General features: G+C 52.7%; 2 protein-coding genes across 2 annotated transcripts; one reads left to right on the forward strand and one right to left on the reverse strand.

The window, feature by feature from the left end:
• Positions 1-13,224: 13,224 nt before the first annotated feature.
• LOC100900639 (RING finger protein 145-like) lies at positions 13,225-15,178 on the reverse strand. Its single transcript, XM_003744539.1, has 2 exons — positions 15,019-15,178; positions 13,225-14,855 (listed from the first exon to the last, which is right to left on the reverse strand). Exons 1-2 carry the CDS (start codon positions 15,176-15,178, stop codon positions 13,225-13,227), a joined length of 1,791 nt encoding a protein of 596 aa, XP_003744587.1.
• A 1,858-nt stretch (positions 15,179-17,036) lies between these two features.
• Positions 17,037-18,222, forward strand: Tim10 (translocase of inner membrane 10). The gene is made up of 3 exons (XM_003744507.2): positions 17,037-17,183; positions 17,519-17,836; positions 17,951-18,222. Exons 2-3 carry the CDS (start codon positions 17,751-17,753, stop codon positions 18,165-18,167), a joined length of 303 nt encoding a protein of 100 aa, XP_003744555.1. The 5' UTR covers positions 17,037-17,183; positions 17,519-17,750; the 3' UTR covers positions 18,168-18,222.
• Positions 18,223-18,666: the final 444 nt, after the last annotated feature.

Consider the following 18,666-nt stretch of genomic DNA (forward strand, 5'->3'; position numbering starts at 1 on the left):
CGAAAAGTTTCATGGTAGGAGAATATTGTCGAGTTTGCGTGTAGTTCCTGAATATTTTTCAAGAGATGTTCGTTTCCCCGAATCGTACCCCAGGAGGAAATCTCTCCCGCTCCGAGCTCCATCAACCGCGCCAGAGTGCGGCTTCCGGAGTCGGATGTTTAGTGGAGGAAAAGTCTCGCCGACCTTCGGCTGTATGGAAACCATCTCGAATATGGAACCGCATTAGCTATTCTGGTGGTGAGACCGACGATCGGGTCCGTTGAGATTGTTCGCTCGAGCCGCACACGCCTCGAACACCGCATCGGAGATTTTCAGCAAAGAATCTGGACGTCATCTAGTGAACGAGCTAGCCGAGCGACGAGTGTCTGCTCTGAATGGCTGGCAACAATGCCTTATGGAGAACTCCCACAGTGGCCCCACGTTTCGCCGTCGCCACCGCCGCGCCGGCCGTCGCTAGGAAGGCGGTGTTCGTAGATCGTAATTCGAGCAAGCTAGCGAGCAAACGATTTCGCTGTTCTTTTTTCCTTCAACTTGACTCGTACAAGTCGAACAATCGATCATGCTCTCCTTGTTGCTCTGTCTTCGAGTCGAGTGGACTCCGTCGACGGCGGGGGTTTGTACTCGGAGCTGAAAAACCTCGGTCAGCTTGCCAGTGGTCTCGTCGCTCATGAGTCGACGCATGCAGTTTATCGCCGTCTGATGACCGCTGACCGTATCATTCAGGATTCTGTAGGCCATTTCGCGCGCCGCGAGCGGCGCGTCTGGATAAGTGATTCATTTAGGTTCTATCATTGTGCAGGCTCGACGTTTTGGAGACGACGGAAAGCGTTTCGCGCAACTTGAAGCCGCACCCATGGGCGACACGCTGTGAACAAACACTTCATCAATGGATCCGTCACAATGCCTCGACATTTCCTGCTTGCGGTGGCCGCAGCGCTGCGATGCGAAAGGTGACGGCGAAACCACTCAGTATTGACGAGATACCGCGACAGCCGCAATGGGTTTCGTTTTTCCAGCTTCGTTCGTTGGCGCATTGGGGGCTCGGCTGCTCGACGACTTCTGGTGTTAATTCCGCCCGGGGAGCGCGACAGCTCGGGAACTACTGCCCACGCGCTCTACGAAACAACGTTCGACAAGAGTGACGTCGACAGACCTGTGTCCGTTGTTCGCTCGCTCGATGGACCAGAACCATCCGCGTACGGCGACGATCAGATTCTTTATTTAGTCGCTTGCTCGGTCGCGTGTCAAGTCCCATTGCCCGGGCTAATTGAGATGGGTTACGATGTTTCCCGATTGGGATCTCCGCGTTTCCATTACGGTTCTTCCCCGACGAAGTTTCCCTGTCTTCGGGATATCTTTCCCTTGCCGTGTTCTAATCCACTCCCCGTGATGGTCGGTCGCCTGCCACCCGCGCTGTGTTTGCTGTTTCGTCCCTCTTTCGTTTCCCGCTCTCTTACCTTGATTCGCAGTAAATTTTTCCGAATTGAGGACAGCGACGATTAAAAAAATCTCAATTTTCTTCTACGAGAACTATGAGAGAGACTGCAATTAATCAATCAATCAATCAATCCGCTTTCGTGTGATCCGTGGTGAATTCATTCCTCGCTGGAGTCTTCTCCAATGGCTTGCAGGGGCCTCGGCACTCAGGACCGAACCGTGAGATTCAGGTGCGAGAGGAGGCGTGATCGGTTCTCGGAAAATGTGTGGCATCGCGCGGTGCTGTTCGAAGAGCGTGAGCTGATTGGATGCAGGGGTCGCCTCGGTTCTCGTCGGGTGATTGGAATCCGAGGCTCGCGATTCCTTACCCGGGGGAGCGAAACTTGCGAGCGCAAACACGAGATTCGTTCATATTAGCCGAGTAATCATAATACACGCACACGTGTAGGGTTTCCTAGGGCTTCGTGGCGAGGACCACTTCGCTGGCGAGCTGCACCACTTCCATTTGTCCCGCATCCGACTTATTGGACGAGGCTCTCCGGTTCAGAGGCTTTCATAAGTAGGAAAAAAATAGTAGCGTCGCCACGAGTCCGCGGGAAAATCAGAAACCGAAAAGAGCAACAATTATGCAGAAGTTCGGTTGACGCGGAAGCGAGTTCTAGATCATTGGTGAATGCATTGTGCTAGAAGACCATTTCGAAAAGTGTAATGGAGACGTCGTGGCCGGTCGAACGCTTGCGTTGGTGACTGTCACCAACAGAAGCCCGAGAAGTTTGAATTTTGAGACGGTCTGACAAGAGACGCAGAAGAAACTCACTTTCCAGGTCTTCGACACCGAGGGACAATCGGGGGAAAATCGCTGACTTTCGACCGGGTACCGGACGAAATTTCGCGCTCGATTCATGCACTCGGACAAACATTTTCGACATGGATCGTCTCAATGCAATTTGGAGCAAAACTTTTCAGCTTCCGAAGCTCTTCTTCTCGCTAGTCATTCTCTCCTTCTGCTTAGAGGGCTGTTCGCATCGCATGCCGAGAGTCTTCGCACAGGTCCTCCTATGCATCGACAACACGATGAATCGATTATTGTTTCTTCCGAGAGTGGAAAAACTCCTGGATACACACGCTCGGCTGCGGCGAGCAGAGCTCCGGCTTCTGTTCGCAATGAATCGCTGTCATACCGCAGGACAATCCGGCCTGAAGCTTTGTCTCAACCTGATACACAGATCCTAGGTGAGCAAAGTTTCAGGTGTGTTCGTTCCTAGCGACATTCTTCTGAACAGCGTACGTTTTCTCCAGAGGAAAGAGTGAGTATATCATTCCCTTCGTCAGCGGCTGATCGATTGAGCTTGTGATCAGGATGCTCTCCCGCAATATCCGTCTTTCGAAACTTCTGAAATCGTATACGTGAAAACGAGTCAACAATCTCCGATAGGGATCGTGATTTTCGAGCTGGGAACGATCTTCTGTATCTTCGCTCACGCTCTTTTCGGAGGAGGGAGCGGGACGATCTAGAGCGGTGGAGCGTCCCAGACTCCGCCTCCCCGGTCCTCGCAATTCGTCATCTATTCATCATGCAGAAGACGTTTGGAACGTCAGAACCCGGGTGGTGGAAGCTTGCTGATGGTGATCAGGTGAGACCGAGGTCCGCAGGAGGATGACGGCTCCGAAATACCCCCGAGGGTCTCGGGCTGAGGCCCTGCCCGGATTTCCCCGGAAGAGGTGCACCCCGGTTCCGCGAGATGCCGTGATCTATTGCAACGCGTTCTCAAGCATCATGATTGAGGAATCGCGGCGTCGAGAGGGAAAAAGGCTCTAAGCTGTACCCCGGGCTTCGCTCCGAGTTCTCAGGGGAGTAGAGTGGAGGGACGACGACCACGACGACCATACACGGATTGGTTGTATTGTACGAGAGGAGAAGAATGAAAATAGGGCCCACTGTCAGAGGGAATACGACCGGACAATCAGTCAGCCGGCAAGGGAGAGGGACCCTATTCACGGCTAAAGTAAATACGGGAAAGATCTGAAGCACACACCAAAACACATTCCTTACAGACAATTGCCTCTGGAACGCCCGATTCTTTCGAGACCAGGAAGCCAAGGAACCTCCACAATGAATCACGGCTTAAGCACAGCCAGGCCGCGTGTCAGACATACATAGTACAAAAATGGCGTCTCGCGGCAACGGTTTGCTGCTTCTGGCGGCAGCTCCGGTGACGATGCCGCCTTTCGTTTAGATCGAATCCTCGCACAGGAAGAATATTAAACCGTCTCGAGAAGAATGCTGCCTTCCATCATTTATTGAGAATATCAAACGAAGCGGACATCTTTACGGTCATATTGTTCGAGATCTCGCCGTTCACCCACGGCAGTCCCGCGCAAGGTAGGGAGGTCGCAGGGTTCGGATATGTCCACGAAAACCATGGAATGCGTCCAATTCATCAGTTGGGGAGAGCTCAGGCTGGCGCCAGGGTGGATTTTGCGTTTCCCACAACGAGGTATCCGATTTCCTCGGCGTTATACGGGAGCCTAAACGGAGTGAAGATTCCGATGTCATCATCGGGAAATCGTCTCTTCCGGAGATACCCCAGCGCAGCGGTCCCACGAAACGGGAATCGTTCCACCGGGAAGACATTATGTTATGCAGAGAGGAAACAGGAGAAAAACGGCGCAGCGTGCCGGAATCTGGTTAGGACAGGTCGTCGCTAGTCGGCTCTCTCGCTAACTCGACGGTCCGCTAACTCGGGTCCACTGAGTGACCTTTCTCCGTTGTGGCGCCGCGGGACCGCACTGGCCGGCAGGCACGCTTGCAAGCCAGCCCGCCAGCCAACCGGCCTGCCTGCCGCCAGTCAGACACCCAACGACCCACCGACCGGACCAGGTGTTCCCCATACCGGAAATTACCAATGAGCGAACGTGGACGGAGAGGAAGTTCTAGGCGCACCGTTCGCCGCTATCCGACGGGCCTTCACTTAGCCGGTCCGTCGGCCACCAGGCCAGCCGGGCCGCCGACCCGCCGTCCGTCCGTCCGTCTATCCGAGCAGCCAGCTCGAATGAACGATGCGCGCAGAGCAAAACTTATCAAACACTGACTCACCTACCATTACCGGCTCGACCGCCATCATCTTTGTCGTCTTAATCCACGGGTCTGGCCAACTGGACTAGAGTATTTTCTACGAAGGGTAGACCGAGGTCAAAGACCTTCAGAAACCGCGGGTGTTGAGATCGGTGGCATAAACTTAGCCGTGGAGCCTCAAAATTCGAGAACTGTCCATTTTACAGCCCATTTCTCTCCACAGAGCTTCAGTGCAGGCGTCGATCACATTCCCGCGTTTGCCCGGAAAGATATGTCCTGAAGGACGTTGGTCCGTTACCGATAGTTGAGAGTCTAGCCTTCACTTCTAGCTGGGGCATCGCACGATTTCGAAGAATCAACAGAACAGGGAGCGTGATTGCCACCGCAGTACGGGGGCCTGGAGTTAGTGAAGAAGTTTCGGAATTTGGAGCGCCGCGAATGTTTTCTTCATCCAGCTCGCTTCTACCCTAAATCTCAGCTCATATATCCACTCTCGAGCCGGTATCCGGTGTCAGAGTACATTAACAAGTCGCTCGTTTAGTTGACAGAAAGCCTGAGCCGACATCCGGGGCTATTCTCAGTTCGCAGCGTGCTTTCGCAAAAAGTTCAAATTTCTCAACTCGTTCAGAGAACTTCGCACTCTCATGGACCTCATCGACGATGCCGCTCCGGAGCGAAAGGGGAGAGCAGCATTTTGTGAAATTTATTATGTCGTTAGCCTCCAACTGAGATGATTAAGTTCACCTAATTAATTAAGCGTCAAAGCGACAGCTCTGCAGGAAGGGGTGACGTGAAATTTTTTCAGCCGACCGAATCGAGTATGCGCATAGAATATCTTGATTCGTGGACTCGTCAAGCGCCGGGGGACGCCGTCGTGCGATCACGCCTTGTGTCGTACTTTGTCTGCTCCGATTCTCGGAGATGTCCCAGCTGAATCTCCTGATCTTTGGAGGGAAGGAATCGTTTCCGTCCCCGAGGAAGCTCCTACAAAATCCATCTCTTCACGAGCGCATAGGCATAGGCCATACCAAGTCACGTGGATTGGGCCTGTCGAATCATTTCTGTTTTTTTAAATGCCCGAGAAGAAATCATCCTGCACGCCATGCACGTAACATTGTTTTTTGGGCTCGCAAACGGAACGTGGTTTCGGAAAGTTTCTCAAAAGGGAGCGCGCGTGACGCAGAGTTCGGAGCGCACTCGGGTGAATCAAAGTTTGCATGCTTTGGAGCCAGAGTGAAAATGTCAGTCGTCGAAAACTTGAACAATGTCTCATCACCAACATCATAACACTCTGCTCCGACGACGACGTGACCGTCACTGGCGGGAACTGACGGATCCATTCTATTCACGAGAGCCTCGATAACTAGGGAGCCTTCGGAACGACACTTCACGGAGGGCTGAGGCAGCTGTACGACGACTGACCATTCAGGTAGTTCCATTGCTCCCCTCACTAGCTCAGGGTATGCAAGAGGACCCGGAGAAAACCTGGACTCGATGTCATGCTGTCGTTCCAGACCTACAGATGAGGGAAAGCATTGTGCTCCTCGGAATAGTCTCAAATCACGTCTTGGCCAAGACCTCCTTTAATGAAGAGTTTGCGTGATCGGCCTCTCTCAGGCTTCCCGAGATTACGACGCCGAGCTCCCTTTACTGAACGCTTTTGGAGTCTCGAGTTCGTAGAGTGCTCCTGCAAGGATTGCAGCGCTATGATTCCGAGTCGGAGCGAAGCCGAACGAGCGCTCGGCAGTATTTCAAGAGACAATTCCAACTTTTGATCGCGCGGACTCTGCATCCGCATCATTTACCGGCAGGGGCTTGCAGCGAGCGCTGTTGCGAATCCAGCGATTCAGTCTACCAGAACCGAGGTGAACGGTGTGTCTAGATACGGGGAGAAAGCTCGGGGAGGGGAATCTCGGAAAGATTCACCATCTTCGAAAAGCCGACGGCATCGAAATATTTCACCGCGTCCCACTGCTCAGAGGATTCTCGCCACGGCTTTTTCCGAGAATTGTTCGATACCGTCCGCCATCTCGGTGGATACCGGGCCGGCTACGTCACAAGTCCAACATATACCCTCAGGAGTTCTCGAATTCTAAATGGATTTCTCGGGGCTACCGCGAGAGAATCTCCAAACGCAAAAAGTCTCGATGTGAGCCGCACACGATGAATCGGAAGAGCCCCGATAATCTCGGAGCGACCGAAGCCCTCCAACGAGTCAGAGTGTGTCGAAAGATGAAGATCCAGGCCTCTCGAGTCGCTAGTAATCCGAATTTTATGAATATTTCCCCCCCCCCCTCCGCCCCCGATCCCCCATCACTCCCCTTGAAAAGGACTCGGTCACTCTCTGAGGAGAAATAAGCCGTGTACCACAAGCTCCTCCACGAGAGCATCAACAACAACAGCAGCCGCGGGGATGGCGGCGGTGGATCAAAAACGACGGAGCCGGTGGGAGAAAATCGACCAGCGAGGCGCAAAAAGCGACCGAGGAGACGCTCCAATATTTGTAGAGGCGAGACATAAGTTCTAGTGGAGAAGGTGAGTCAAGTTCTGCTACGATTGTTCCTCGTTGGCGTCGCGTCGTCGATGTCCACGGGATATTCTCGCTCTGAGTCCACAGCTCCCTCGAGCGACAAGCTTTTAGTTTTTGTATTCCGACGGATCGCATCCATCCTTTCCGGGGTTTGATAGCCTTCACAGAGACACGGCATGGATGCGTATAGCTGCAGTCTCGGAAGACCAGCTTTGATTACGGTGTTTACAGTTTTGTATAAATCTGCGCGTAATAAAAGTGCACGTCGTTAGCGAAACGGCGCTTGTGGAGGCTGCCGCCGCTTTTTTAGACCTCGAGCGGCACCGGGGCAAGCAGCACGAGAAGTACCGGCGGTGGCGGCAGCAGCAGTCGTCGTCGCCGCCGCCGCCGCCGCCAAAGGCTTGAGAGGAGTCTTTCCAGTGTACGTCCAGTGGCAACGGGTCGGGTTTTTTGGTGAAAGGCTCTCCAGCGAGCTGACTGAGCCGCCGCTGGCTGCGTCGGGACCCCGCTTGCCTGATGAAACATCGTAACGGAAGGTTGGCAAAAAGTGTAATTACAACCCGTGTGAGGTTAGAAAACCCCCGTGCCCCCCGGAGGAATAACATGCACCCGAAACTACCGGGACCATGACGGCGACAGCCAGCCAGCACGCGCAGCGACGGACCGACCGACCTTACCTACATCCAACCGACCTACCGACCGAGCGGCTTAGATCTCAAGTGAGCGAACAGCTGTGAGAAGCTTCGTGCACGAAGCAACTGCATACGCGCTGTTTGTGAGGCGGAGAGCATCCGTACAATCGCGCAATCTGGATAGAAGAATGTCCGATCTCGGATAGTTCCATTCTCGGATTTTCGAATCTCATCAAAACCGGACAACAGTCGACCCTCAGTTTTGCGGTCGACGGCTCCGGGCCGTTCCGCGGAAAACGAGTTCCCGCGAAACTGCGAAGACAGAGGTTTTCCTGTATACCGGCCCCTCCACTCGTTATTCCCCTAGCTGAGGTGATCCGCAAACATGAATCCAGATGAGGTAGGAGGAGTTTCTCCTGAACCACGCGATTCGATCGAGTCTTCAGAAATTTGGGGATTTCGGCCCCTGAGGATGATCGGAATTGTTGACCGTTTGTAAAATCTACCAACAATCGAGGAATATCTGATATGTAGTTATCCAATGAATGGATAGAGATTCCGTATGAATGGAAGGCGCGAATTCCGACCTGCGAATAATCGACGGTTCACTCCACATCGGCTCGTTTGACAGTCCTGTCACATTCTAAAAAAAAGGTCCGATTGGACATTTTCCCGATCCCCGGATCTGCCGAGGGACCAATGGACACGGGGAAGTCGAGTGCAGTCGTTATCCGTGAGCGACCCTCAACCGTTCCGGATTCCCATTACCCATTGCGCAAAATTCTTCCTCTGTGACGGCGCTGTGTTTGGCGGTAGAGCTTCAAAGTCGACACGGCTCTCCTATTCCTGGAACGACCTCGATAGACTTGCGTCCGCGTAGCGCGGAACGTAGCTCCGTCTTCAATGAGTCGTCGTGTTTCTCCGAGTCGTTGGAGTCGTCCCCGACACCGCGATATTCTTTGCTGTCCACCAAAAGAGCCGACTGCTTTCCGCTCCCCCCGCAGTCCTCTCCGCCTCCGTCCATGAACGCAATAGAGCCCCAACAACGTCCTCGTCGCCGTCGACGTCACCGCCGCTGTCACCGCCGCTGTCTACGCCGCCGACGCCATCACCGCCCTCTTCGCCGAGAGCAAAGGCAACAACGATGGCGATGTCGACAACGGATGAGTCCCCCTTTACACAGTGATGGACAACTTGGATAACAAAGCGGTCTGCGAGTAGCCGGTCGGGGCTTTCTTCGTCCTCCTTAACATAATTAGCCACTCGAGAAAAGGCTGAGGCAAAAATTGAGGCTGGCAAACTGAGTCCACTCAAGACATTGAGACGGGAAGTGAGCCACCGACACGGCCGGCCGACGGACGTACGCACCGAGCGAAACGGGAGGAACAGTGAGAGAGATACTCTAGGATTTAGACGAAGGAGCTTGGCAAAGTTTGCATACCGATAGTGACTGGCGACGGCGGCGGCGACGACGGCGGTCAACTGACCAACCGAACGACCGGGCCGGCCGTCTGAGCAAACAGGCAGGCAGAGACGCTGCGACGGTCCCTGCAGTGGGTGTCTTAAATCTCATGAAATATTCAAAGAACGCTGCGTATCTCTCTAAAGTGGTAGAGCGTCCGTCCGTTCGGCCATCCTTCCGCAGAGGAAGTAGTTCGGAGCGATAAACCTTCGCGGGAAGAATCAACAGCATCAGGAGGCAGGCTCAAGGTGAACTAAAGTTTATCCCCCTCTACCTGAACTCTCCCCCTTGAGTCGCGCTCATCAAGAACCCAGAAATACCTCTTGACCTCGATCCCAATCCCAGGTCTCCTCGCATAACCGATCCGTGAGAGGGGGGAAAAGGATAATTGGTGTTTGAGGAGCGAGGACACGAATCTTCCACTGGATTCAGCTGCCGCTCGTAGGGGGAAATTTCCTCCTCCCCCATGGGGGGGAATTCTTGAACGTCCAGTGTACCTACACGGGACAGAAAATTATGGTGGAAGAGAGACGAGGGATAGGATGGATGCGGCGACATGGAGCGGCGCGAGAGGGAACGGACTCCCGAGCGAGTGAACATTGTTCATCAAGGGACCGCATTGCATTGGCAGCAATTATAGCTGCTGAACACAGTTTTTGTCCGAGAACATGCAGCGAGAGAGACGGACGGAGAGAGCGGGAGAATGGAGCCCGGAGAGAAATCGATCTCGACAAGAAGATCGGATCGAGCCTCTCACCCTGTGGCAGATGGTGGGAGCGGCCAGTGGAGACGGCATCGAGCGAAGCACTCGAGGGCTTCACTGACGGCAAGCAGTCCGAAGTAAAAACAGATCATTAGTAAAACGCCAGCTACAGGTGCGTGCACGCACGAGACTCGAATCCGTACGGACGGGTGAACGAACCCTCTCGCTTTGCTTGTCGGCGGATCGAGCCACAGGCTGGCTGCCGGTACCATCAGGACCCATTTCTCCTGATCTCTCGCCCATTCTCCTCCCGCTCGTGATCCCCCTCGCCGTAAAATCGAAACCCACTCGGCGTGATTGCTTTGCAAATCCGAATGAGGGGAGTGGAGAGAAAAACTCGTGGCTCGCACGCTTGCTTGCCTGCCTTCAACGCCCCCTCACCGGTACTCCACCGCGTGCTGAATTGCTGTTCTTCCCTTCCTGCCATCCATGGTTGTGCGTTGGAACGCAGATCTCGTCCAAGAACTTCCAGTTGACGTCCGGATACGGCCTTGATTTCGGACCTGACCGCTCTTTCTCCCGGACCACGTATCGTGTATTAGACTCTACGAATTTGCACTAATTTCAAGAAAGACATAGAAGCTTTGATTATAAGCATCGAGTTCTTGACGATGAATACCCAGCTCCTCTAGAAGACCGGTGCGAATCTATGACGCGGCCTCCTACAAAGCCCCCTCATATGTATTTTTCTGTCTTGCTCGTCACCGAGTTTTCTTTGACTCCTGCAGCTCTCTCCGAAGTCGATTTCTCCAGAGCATACGAGTCCTGAGGTTTGCATCTATCACTACGTGACGAGAAATCGATTCCCGATTTCTGTGGAGGATACGCAGAAACGAGTGAAAATGCGAACGAGCTCTTCCTCCGGCCCGAGAGCGTGCTCGTTCTGCATAAATCAAGACCGTTGGCTTGCGCCTCTCTGGAAGAAGCAGTCCTCAGCGCCGTTCCGGAGTTCGTAATTGAGAGCAGAGTCTCAGTGTGACTTCCTGGTCTCGGATGACGGAATCTTTCCGTTCCCACAGTTTCGTGGAAATTACAACGAAATTACGGCGAGGTACATACATAGTTCTGAGAACTTTCCTCTGCACTCTCGAGATGAACGAATTTCCATTCGCTGGACTGGTCGGTCGGGAGGGGGCGAACTCTGGGGGAACGAACACTGAAGGGGGAGAGGCTGGACCCCTCGAGCTCGGATGAGAGAAAACTCGCTCAGGAGAGTAGCCGCGCGCGGTAGTCATGATTTCGCATCGGGTCTCGTGGGAAGCGTTCAGTCAGTCCGAGCGTCGGGCTTCCTTTCAGCGCCATTCCTTGAATAAATCAACCCTTCGAGAGCGCGTTCGACACGGGCGATAATGAGTGTTTCACTTTGGTTCTTCCTCAGGGAGTTTTTGTAAAGATTCCAGAAACATACCCAAGATATGTAAGCCCGCCGGCTCTCCACCTTTCCGTCGGTCCTCGCGTCCGCTCGGCGACCGGCCGGCGAGCCAGCCACCTAGCACAGGGTCCATCGAAAGAACCGGAGCCTCGAGTGTCTTTTGGAAAGCGCGAAGTAATAGCGAGTAAAAATCGGAAGAGCAGCTTTCGGGAGAGGCAGCAGCGTTTTCCACTGGTTGGCCTGAACTAGCACGTCGCGGTGTTTGTCAATGTCGACTGTTTGTTTAAAGCCTTCATCTCGCTTTTCTTCTTCGTTTCGCGGCTCTCTTTCTCATCGTGGTCGTCGTCCGACTCGGCGGAAGCCGATGGTCTACGTTATTCGAGAAGATCTGTAGGTGAAAACGAACCAGTGTCAATCTCGGCCAGCGGAGCCCACCACCAAGAAAAAGCATCGCAGAATCTGTTCGCAGACGATACCCGTACAGTACCGACCGATATAGGGTGTGGGAAGTGGGCAAAGCGGGCTTGATAGACGGAAGATGAAAAGCCAGCCAAATATCTTTCGATCTTATATCTGGGCTTTCTGGGACCAGTATTTTTAGCTGGGTTCTACACCCGCGCGAGTTTCTCCTTCTCTCGTCTAAGCTCTCGTGGACCGAACTGTGCTATTCCGCTAGCCGGCCGGCTCGCTCGCTCGCTTGACTAGAGTGTTAGAGTGTGTTCTGACTCAAATCTCGGACCATCGCGGGCCGCAGGTTCATTTTTGATGACAAACAGGCCTCCGCTAGATAGAACGAACGCCGTCACGCGCTGTGAGCACATTCGATCACTATGAACACCGTTTCTGAAAGGGGACCTCCTCACTCGCTCAGCCAGAGAGCTTGGATCGGGAGACTTCGTCCAGCTCTTCCAATTGAAACTTCTCTCACTTGTGTTGATCCCGGTCCTGGAATCTTGTTGCCTATGGGGAGAATAAATTTGATTTCTGCGCGATATTCGCGCTCCCGAACTCGGGGAGCCTACGGAGAGCGGCAACGAAAATTTTGACGATGAATTCGCGCCTTTGGGATCGTTGTCCAAGATCTCGAAGCATTGAGTTCGGCAGGACTACGCGTTTACGATACCTACTCGACTCGTTTCTTGTCCGAGCGGAGGTGCGAGTTCTGTCGGGAAGGACTTATCGATTCGAAGGATGAGACACTGCTTGAGATCGGCACGGGTTGATATTTAATACTCTGGAGACGATCGACGGCCTCTCTCTCTCAAGCGCGAATTCTGTGGCTTGCCGGCTCTCGTAGATACGGAAGTCATCCGTCGTTTCCGCGTAGGTTCGCGGAAGTCGGCCATTCCTTTTTCTCATTTTTCCCTCTTTCCCCCAGCTTTGCCTGAAGGTCGAAAAATACCTATTCTATCTGCACAGGGAGGCAAGGTCACTCAGTCCCGTTACGTTGACTTTACACAAATGTCCTGTTTGAATATTACTAGATCATGCATTCCTCAATCTCCAACATTCTTCCTCCGTCGATTCACAAATCTCACTCCAGCTCCCGCAGTTTTTCCCAAGTATTCCACAGAACGTGAAGTGGTGAGGATTGTGCTCCAGCCTAGGAAATAATTCCCCGGATAATTGATTCTCACCGAAATGGCATCTTGGAGAATCTGAGTACGGTCAACCCCGAATGGATGCTCATCTGTATTCTCGGATCGGGTCTTATCGTACGGAGGATCTTTCATACTCGGTCTATTCGTCTCGATACATCCTAGGTACATGCATGGATGTTCCCCACCACATTTCCCTACATAAAGTTTGCAACACGAAGCTGTTCGAATATACACATTAAACAACGAACAAATAAATGCAGAAATTGTGGTGGAGGAAGTCCATAATATGAGAGTCTGACCAGCTTATCCGTGGCGGGTGGGGTGTGATAACAAGGGAACATTTCATAATTATCATTGAACCTCTCGTTCCAGAGCTCGCAATACGTTGACGGCAGCCTCCTTATCAAAATCCCTCTCATCGGCCGAGCTCATTACTTTCTTATGGCACATCGGACATTTGGCTTGACTGTACAACCATTTGCGCAGACAGTTCCGATGGAACAGATGACTGCAGGGCGTGATGCAGACGGAGCCCGAGTCTTGAAGCGATTGGTAGCAAATGGGACAGACGTCGTTGTAGTCGACGATCTGCTCATCCGTGGCGTTGGCTAACGAGAGCGTCTTGATCGAGGCTTCATGCCGTGAGAGGAAAGACTTCCACCCAGCTTGCATTCTTTGGTACACGTTGAAGTACGTGTGGATGACGAGTATCACAATGTTCGCCATGTTCCACTTGCCGGAAAAGTTCTCGTGTACGCCGGCGGCGACAACGCACAGCGCAACGATGAATTCCAGCACCTTGATGACGGCACGCGCGTAGTAAACGACGTCGTCGAGATCTGTCGTCCCATCGTCGACAATACCGTCGTACACGAATATACAGTGCACCGTCAATGTTCCGAGTACTCGAACAGAGGTCAAGATACACGTACCTATCACCATAAGAATCCAGAAATCCAGCGGGAAAGCTTCAGCCAGTTCAGCCGTAAGGAGCAATGGCATTACAAATAGGACAAGGCACACCGCCAAGGCTTTCGCGTGCCGCACTCCGCTCACCGATCTGGAAGCGCCCAAGCTCAGAACTACGGGCTCGGTGATTTCGAGGACACTTTGTAGAAGTGAAGAAACGACGACAAACAATATCACAAGGAGACCGCTGGGTCGCATCGCCGTCGGCAAATCCATCAGTCCAGTTTGAACCCCCAGAACGAACATCATCGCACCCTGGGCCCACCCCGAGTGCATAGGTGTGTCCCCCCGCTCGGCGTTAATCAACACCGACGTACCTTGTATGGTTCCATACGCCACGTAGGACACGACGACCGCGGTCGCCAATACGTTCAGGGGCGTAACGCATACCGACGCGCAACATTGTAGAGTGAAGTATAGGATATTCGTACCCATATGCCCATCGTCCAAATAGAGATCGACGGCGCTGGTTGCGAAATTCATAAACCAGTAGACGACGTAAGTCGGTGCTGAGAAAGCGTTCTCGTATAGGAACTTGACGGCCGAGAGAGGATCTACGGTGTCCAGAACTACGGTCACCCTGGATCTTAAATCTCGGAGTGCTTGTCTCGTGCTATCCCAGCGATCGACAACATGCAGCCAACCAGCGATAACGACCACAGTGTTCGAGGCCAATTGAGCTGCCGGTAAGGTTTTGACCGGGGCCCCGAGCATACGAGCCGCAATGGGGAGCGTGTACACCCCTGCGACGGATTGTAAGTACCGTGGATTTTCGAGAAAGATTCGAATCACCACAGTTAAAAGAACATGTGTGAGCAGCGTGGTCGAATGTAGCGGAAGATTATCGAAGACGTCGCACTTAGGGTTCTCGCTGCATCTACCGACTTCCATTGAAACGTAGTAGTCGCTGACGAAGTGGGAGATGATCAGTAAGATCATCGACAGTGCGTGTTTGTAGAGCGCGTGGAGGAACGTCGCAGGCAAGAAAAGGATGGTGAAGGCGCTGAGGAACACTGAAAAGCATGGCGGTCAGTGCGAGTTTCATCCGACTCGGTTGAACTGATGAGATCCGAGATGAGGAAAGAGATGTGTAAAGTATCAAAGTATCGCTAATAAGCGATTCGCTCGGACAGAAGATGGATTCGTTCAATATCAACCAGTGGAAGTTCTGCTCACCAGCGTTCGTTTGGATCCAGACATAAACGGTTTCGTAGCTCAAGATGCTCAGTGGAGGGTGACTTCTGGCACTCCGATACCACTGGTCCACAAGGAACAGAGCCGGAACTCTCATGGTAGAGTCGAGAGCTACTCCGAATGCATTCACTAACTTCCCCATCCTGCATTCCGGGACGCGGCTGCAAGTTGTAAGACAGCGTGCTCAGAAACGATGGATAAGTTTACTTTCGGGGAGGCTCTTCGAGGTTTGAGTCAGTAGATTCTCCAATGATGTCACGAGAATCTCTTGAAGAGCAGGAGGTCCTCGTTCGTGGTCGGTTGTCCATAGGTAGGCTGCGTGGCTCCAATTTTTCTGCATTTCGAGGCTACGGCGAGGATATGAATCTCATCGATTGCTTCAGACCTCCTGGGACTCTGTTTCGTCCCTATATCTCGATTGTACTGGCGGAAATCATTGATCCGTCGCCTCGGTATTAGCTTAGGAAGTAGCAGAACTTTCTGATAGTCTCTCTAGATATATACAGGGGAAGGGCCATAGTCTGATCTCGCTGGGAAGGAACTTATCCGAGGAGGGATCTCCCGGGTGAGGCGAAGCTGGATTACTCGCGAGACTATTCGAAAAAACAGAACCAACCTGATACACGAAGTCTCAAGGAATTTTCTCAGGGCTGCCGGCCGAGCCTCCGTCTCGAGACCGGCCCGTAATTCGTCCCGTTCATGATGAGCTGCGCAGCTCGCGGAACAGTTGAGCGTCGTGAAACTCGGAGGAGCATTCAGATTTGACCGCGTAAGATTCAGTGAGGGAGGAGGAGGAGGCGGCGATTCACGATCGCTGCCGCTCTGTAGGCATGAAACTATGCTTGTACGTTTGAAAGCTTTTCACGGCGTACTTTTGTACGTTCGTAAGCATGCGCAAGACAGCTCACAGTTGAATGTATGACAAGTCCATGGAGATTGCGTTCGAGAAGCTTGGCGGGATGAAATATTGCACGAAGACGGAATCAGTCGATGGGAAAGCAGGTGCAATGATGTGGATGATCTTTGATGAAGGTCCTTCCGGAGTCGCGCGGCGGCGACATCCGCCCGCTTCTCTCCAGAGCCTTCGAGGAGCGCATTCTTGTATGAGGCAAAGCATTCGGCGCTGTGAATGGTGATAGCAAGCCCAATGACCGACGCTTATGGCTGATTGGCAGAACTAAATTGATGTCGTCGTTTGGTTATTCCGACTCGCCTTCTCGAACGAACGGGGACGGAACAAGTCGATCCAGATACCTAATCGATTTCAGAATCAGGACCCTGATTGGATACCCAGGATCCCGACGGATAATCGGCTTCTCGCTCTCGGATCCCTGTTTGTCGGCCTCCAGGCCCTTGCGAGAAGCACGGATGTCCAATGAGCGAAGGAGATCGCGTTCGAACATTGTGGGTTCCGGAGTTGGTTGGCGCCACAGGGCTGCTCAAGCTGGATGAATAATTCATAATGCCGTCTAATTGTGACAAGGAAGACGTCAGAACTACGACGCTTAGGGGCGAAATTATTGTTCAATACATCTGTTGGCGAGGAATTCCGAATCCAGAGAATATCTGCCGATTTCGGTGCGAACAGGAATTTCGTCTGGTAGAGGGGATCGCCTGGATATCCTGGCTATCGCGGAGGGGGAACCCTGGCTCCGGAAAAAACGAAACGAGACGCCATCGGTACTGCGTTCTCTTTCTCTTTGTCACAGCTTCGCACGCAAGATCACGACGCTCGGATTGATGGTATGTAGCTCGTCTAGTATGCCCGCGGGATACCAGAATAGAATCCTGATTTCCATAAGCCGATTCCGCCCTGGGACTCGACGGGCATCATGCCATGATGGTTCTAATTTGTGTGACCCTAGTCGGTGGGCGAGATGAGCAGAATCTCCGGTGTAATGCTCGATCATCCAAAGCCGACGCCATGGAACACGCAAACGCCCGGCCAGTGTCGTCTGCTACGAGAATGCATACAGCCCCAGGAAAAGAGAGATGGGAACACAAAAGCACAAGGCGTGTGAAGTCGCCGACGAAACACGAGATTAGAGAGCACCTAGAAGAGTCCGCTCGGTGAATATATGTTTCGAGCGTCTAGCTGATAGATTCATGCTCTGGAAAAGCCCAATATTCAAGATCTGTGTCGGTTGGTAAGTCGGAAGCTCGAGTTCAGGAAGTTTTCCATTCCACAAATACAGATCGAGTGCGCGAACACCCGCTTCGACCGCTGAAGGAATCCTTGCTAGGGAACCCTTGACGATAGCTTCAGTCCCGAATTCAATATGACTTCTGAAGCGTAGACCGCCCATTAAGTTCCGCGGGCATTGTTCCCATGTCCGGAAGCTCACCAAGAGATTCCTGTCCGCAGTCGAACTTCGCTTGATCTGTGTGCCTTCGACTTGGGGAGAATTCGGAGAACAGAATATCCGTACCGGAATATTATCAAGCTCATTTATTGATCTGATCCGTCGGAATCCTCTTTCAGGGGTATAGCCGTCGTTGGTGGCCTAGGCGCGTTTGTGGTTGCCCGAGACAAAATCATCGCGCAGCGCTATGAGGCGATGAAGAGTAGAGAACGGATGAGAAACGCCAACGCGGGATCCTACGAACAGGGCAACAGAGTTTTCCGGAAAGACGGAACAACTGAGAAAATTCAGAATTTCAAGTTTTGAAGACCATAAATCTGCTCCCCGAGCGCTGTGAACGAGCACCTAAACATGGCGGCGGGCATGCAACTGGATCCTTCGAAGCTCGCCCTAGTGCAAGAGCTCGAAATCGATATGATGGCCGATATGTACAACAGGTCGGTTGCTTGATTCAGGGAGTACCGCCCCCGCAGCGAGTTCCTCCGTGGGAAGATCGAGAAGGTCAGAATTCGCCAGCGCGCATCGTCTCAACTCCTCCTGTTCCATTGCAGAATGACGAACGTCTGTCAGCGGAAATGCATTCCCACCAAGTATCGAGAGGGTGATCTCACGAAAGGCGAATCTGTCTGCATAGATCGCTGCGTGGCGAAATTCTTGGATATTCACGAGCGCATTGGCAAAAAGCTGGCTTCGATTTCGATGCAGGACGAGGAGGCCATGAAGAAAATGCAACAACAGCAGGAAGCTTCCGCGGTCAAGCCGAAGTAGTTTTGTGTTGGAGTCTAATGGTGGATAGTTCTTGCAATAAAACTTTTAGAAGAAAAAAATCGATTTGGGACTCGTGTATCATCAGATGTAAGGATCGATCGTCGAATATTCGTGACACGTTCCCACCGGCGGGGGTCGGTCTACGGTCTGATTCAAGCCTGTGGTTTCGAAGCCCGAATTTCGCATACTTCTCCAGAGATTCGCTACAGTACAAAACTAAACATGTCAGACTTGGGGTCATTTATTGGAGTTTCTGGAATTTTGGGCCGGACGATCCTTTCACAGGCAGTGATTCATCGGAAAATACAGTCTCTACTTCACTTTCGACGGCAGGCTACTTTCACAATTACTCGTTACGCCCTCTCTCCTCATTGACTGTCGCTCGAGGTGCTATGAAGTCGTGAGTATTCTCGAAACGCGGTCGAGGAGCTCCCCTCACGTGCAGGACAAAGAAATGAGTCAATTTTCTTCGATTCAGACGAGGAACCTTCCACGGAGA

The sequence above is a fragment of the Galendromus occidentalis genome, unplaced genomic scaffold, assembly GCF_000255335.2.
Source record: "Galendromus occidentalis unplaced genomic scaffold, Mocc_1.1 scf7180000077470, whole genome shotgun sequence".
NCBI lineage: Eukaryota > Metazoa > Arthropoda > Arachnida > Mesostigmata > Phytoseiidae > Galendromus > Galendromus occidentalis.

Coding starts and splice junctions, on each gene's coding strand:
- Tim10 (XM_003744507.2), top strand. CDS start 17,751: ATGGCGGCGGGCATGCAACTGGATCCTTCGAAGCTCGCCCTAGTGCAA. Junction 17,837..17,950: donor ATGGCCGATATGTACAACAG/GTCGGTTGCTTG, acceptor GTTCCATTGCAG/AATGACGAACGTCTGTCAGC.
- LOC100900639 (XM_003744539.1), bottom strand. CDS start 15,178: ATGGGGAAGTTAGTGAATGCATTCGGAGTAGCTCTCGACTCTACCATG. Junction 14,856..15,018: donor CTGGATCCAAACGAACGCTG/GTGAGCAGAACT, acceptor CATGCTTTTCAG/TGTTCCTCAGCGCCTTCACC.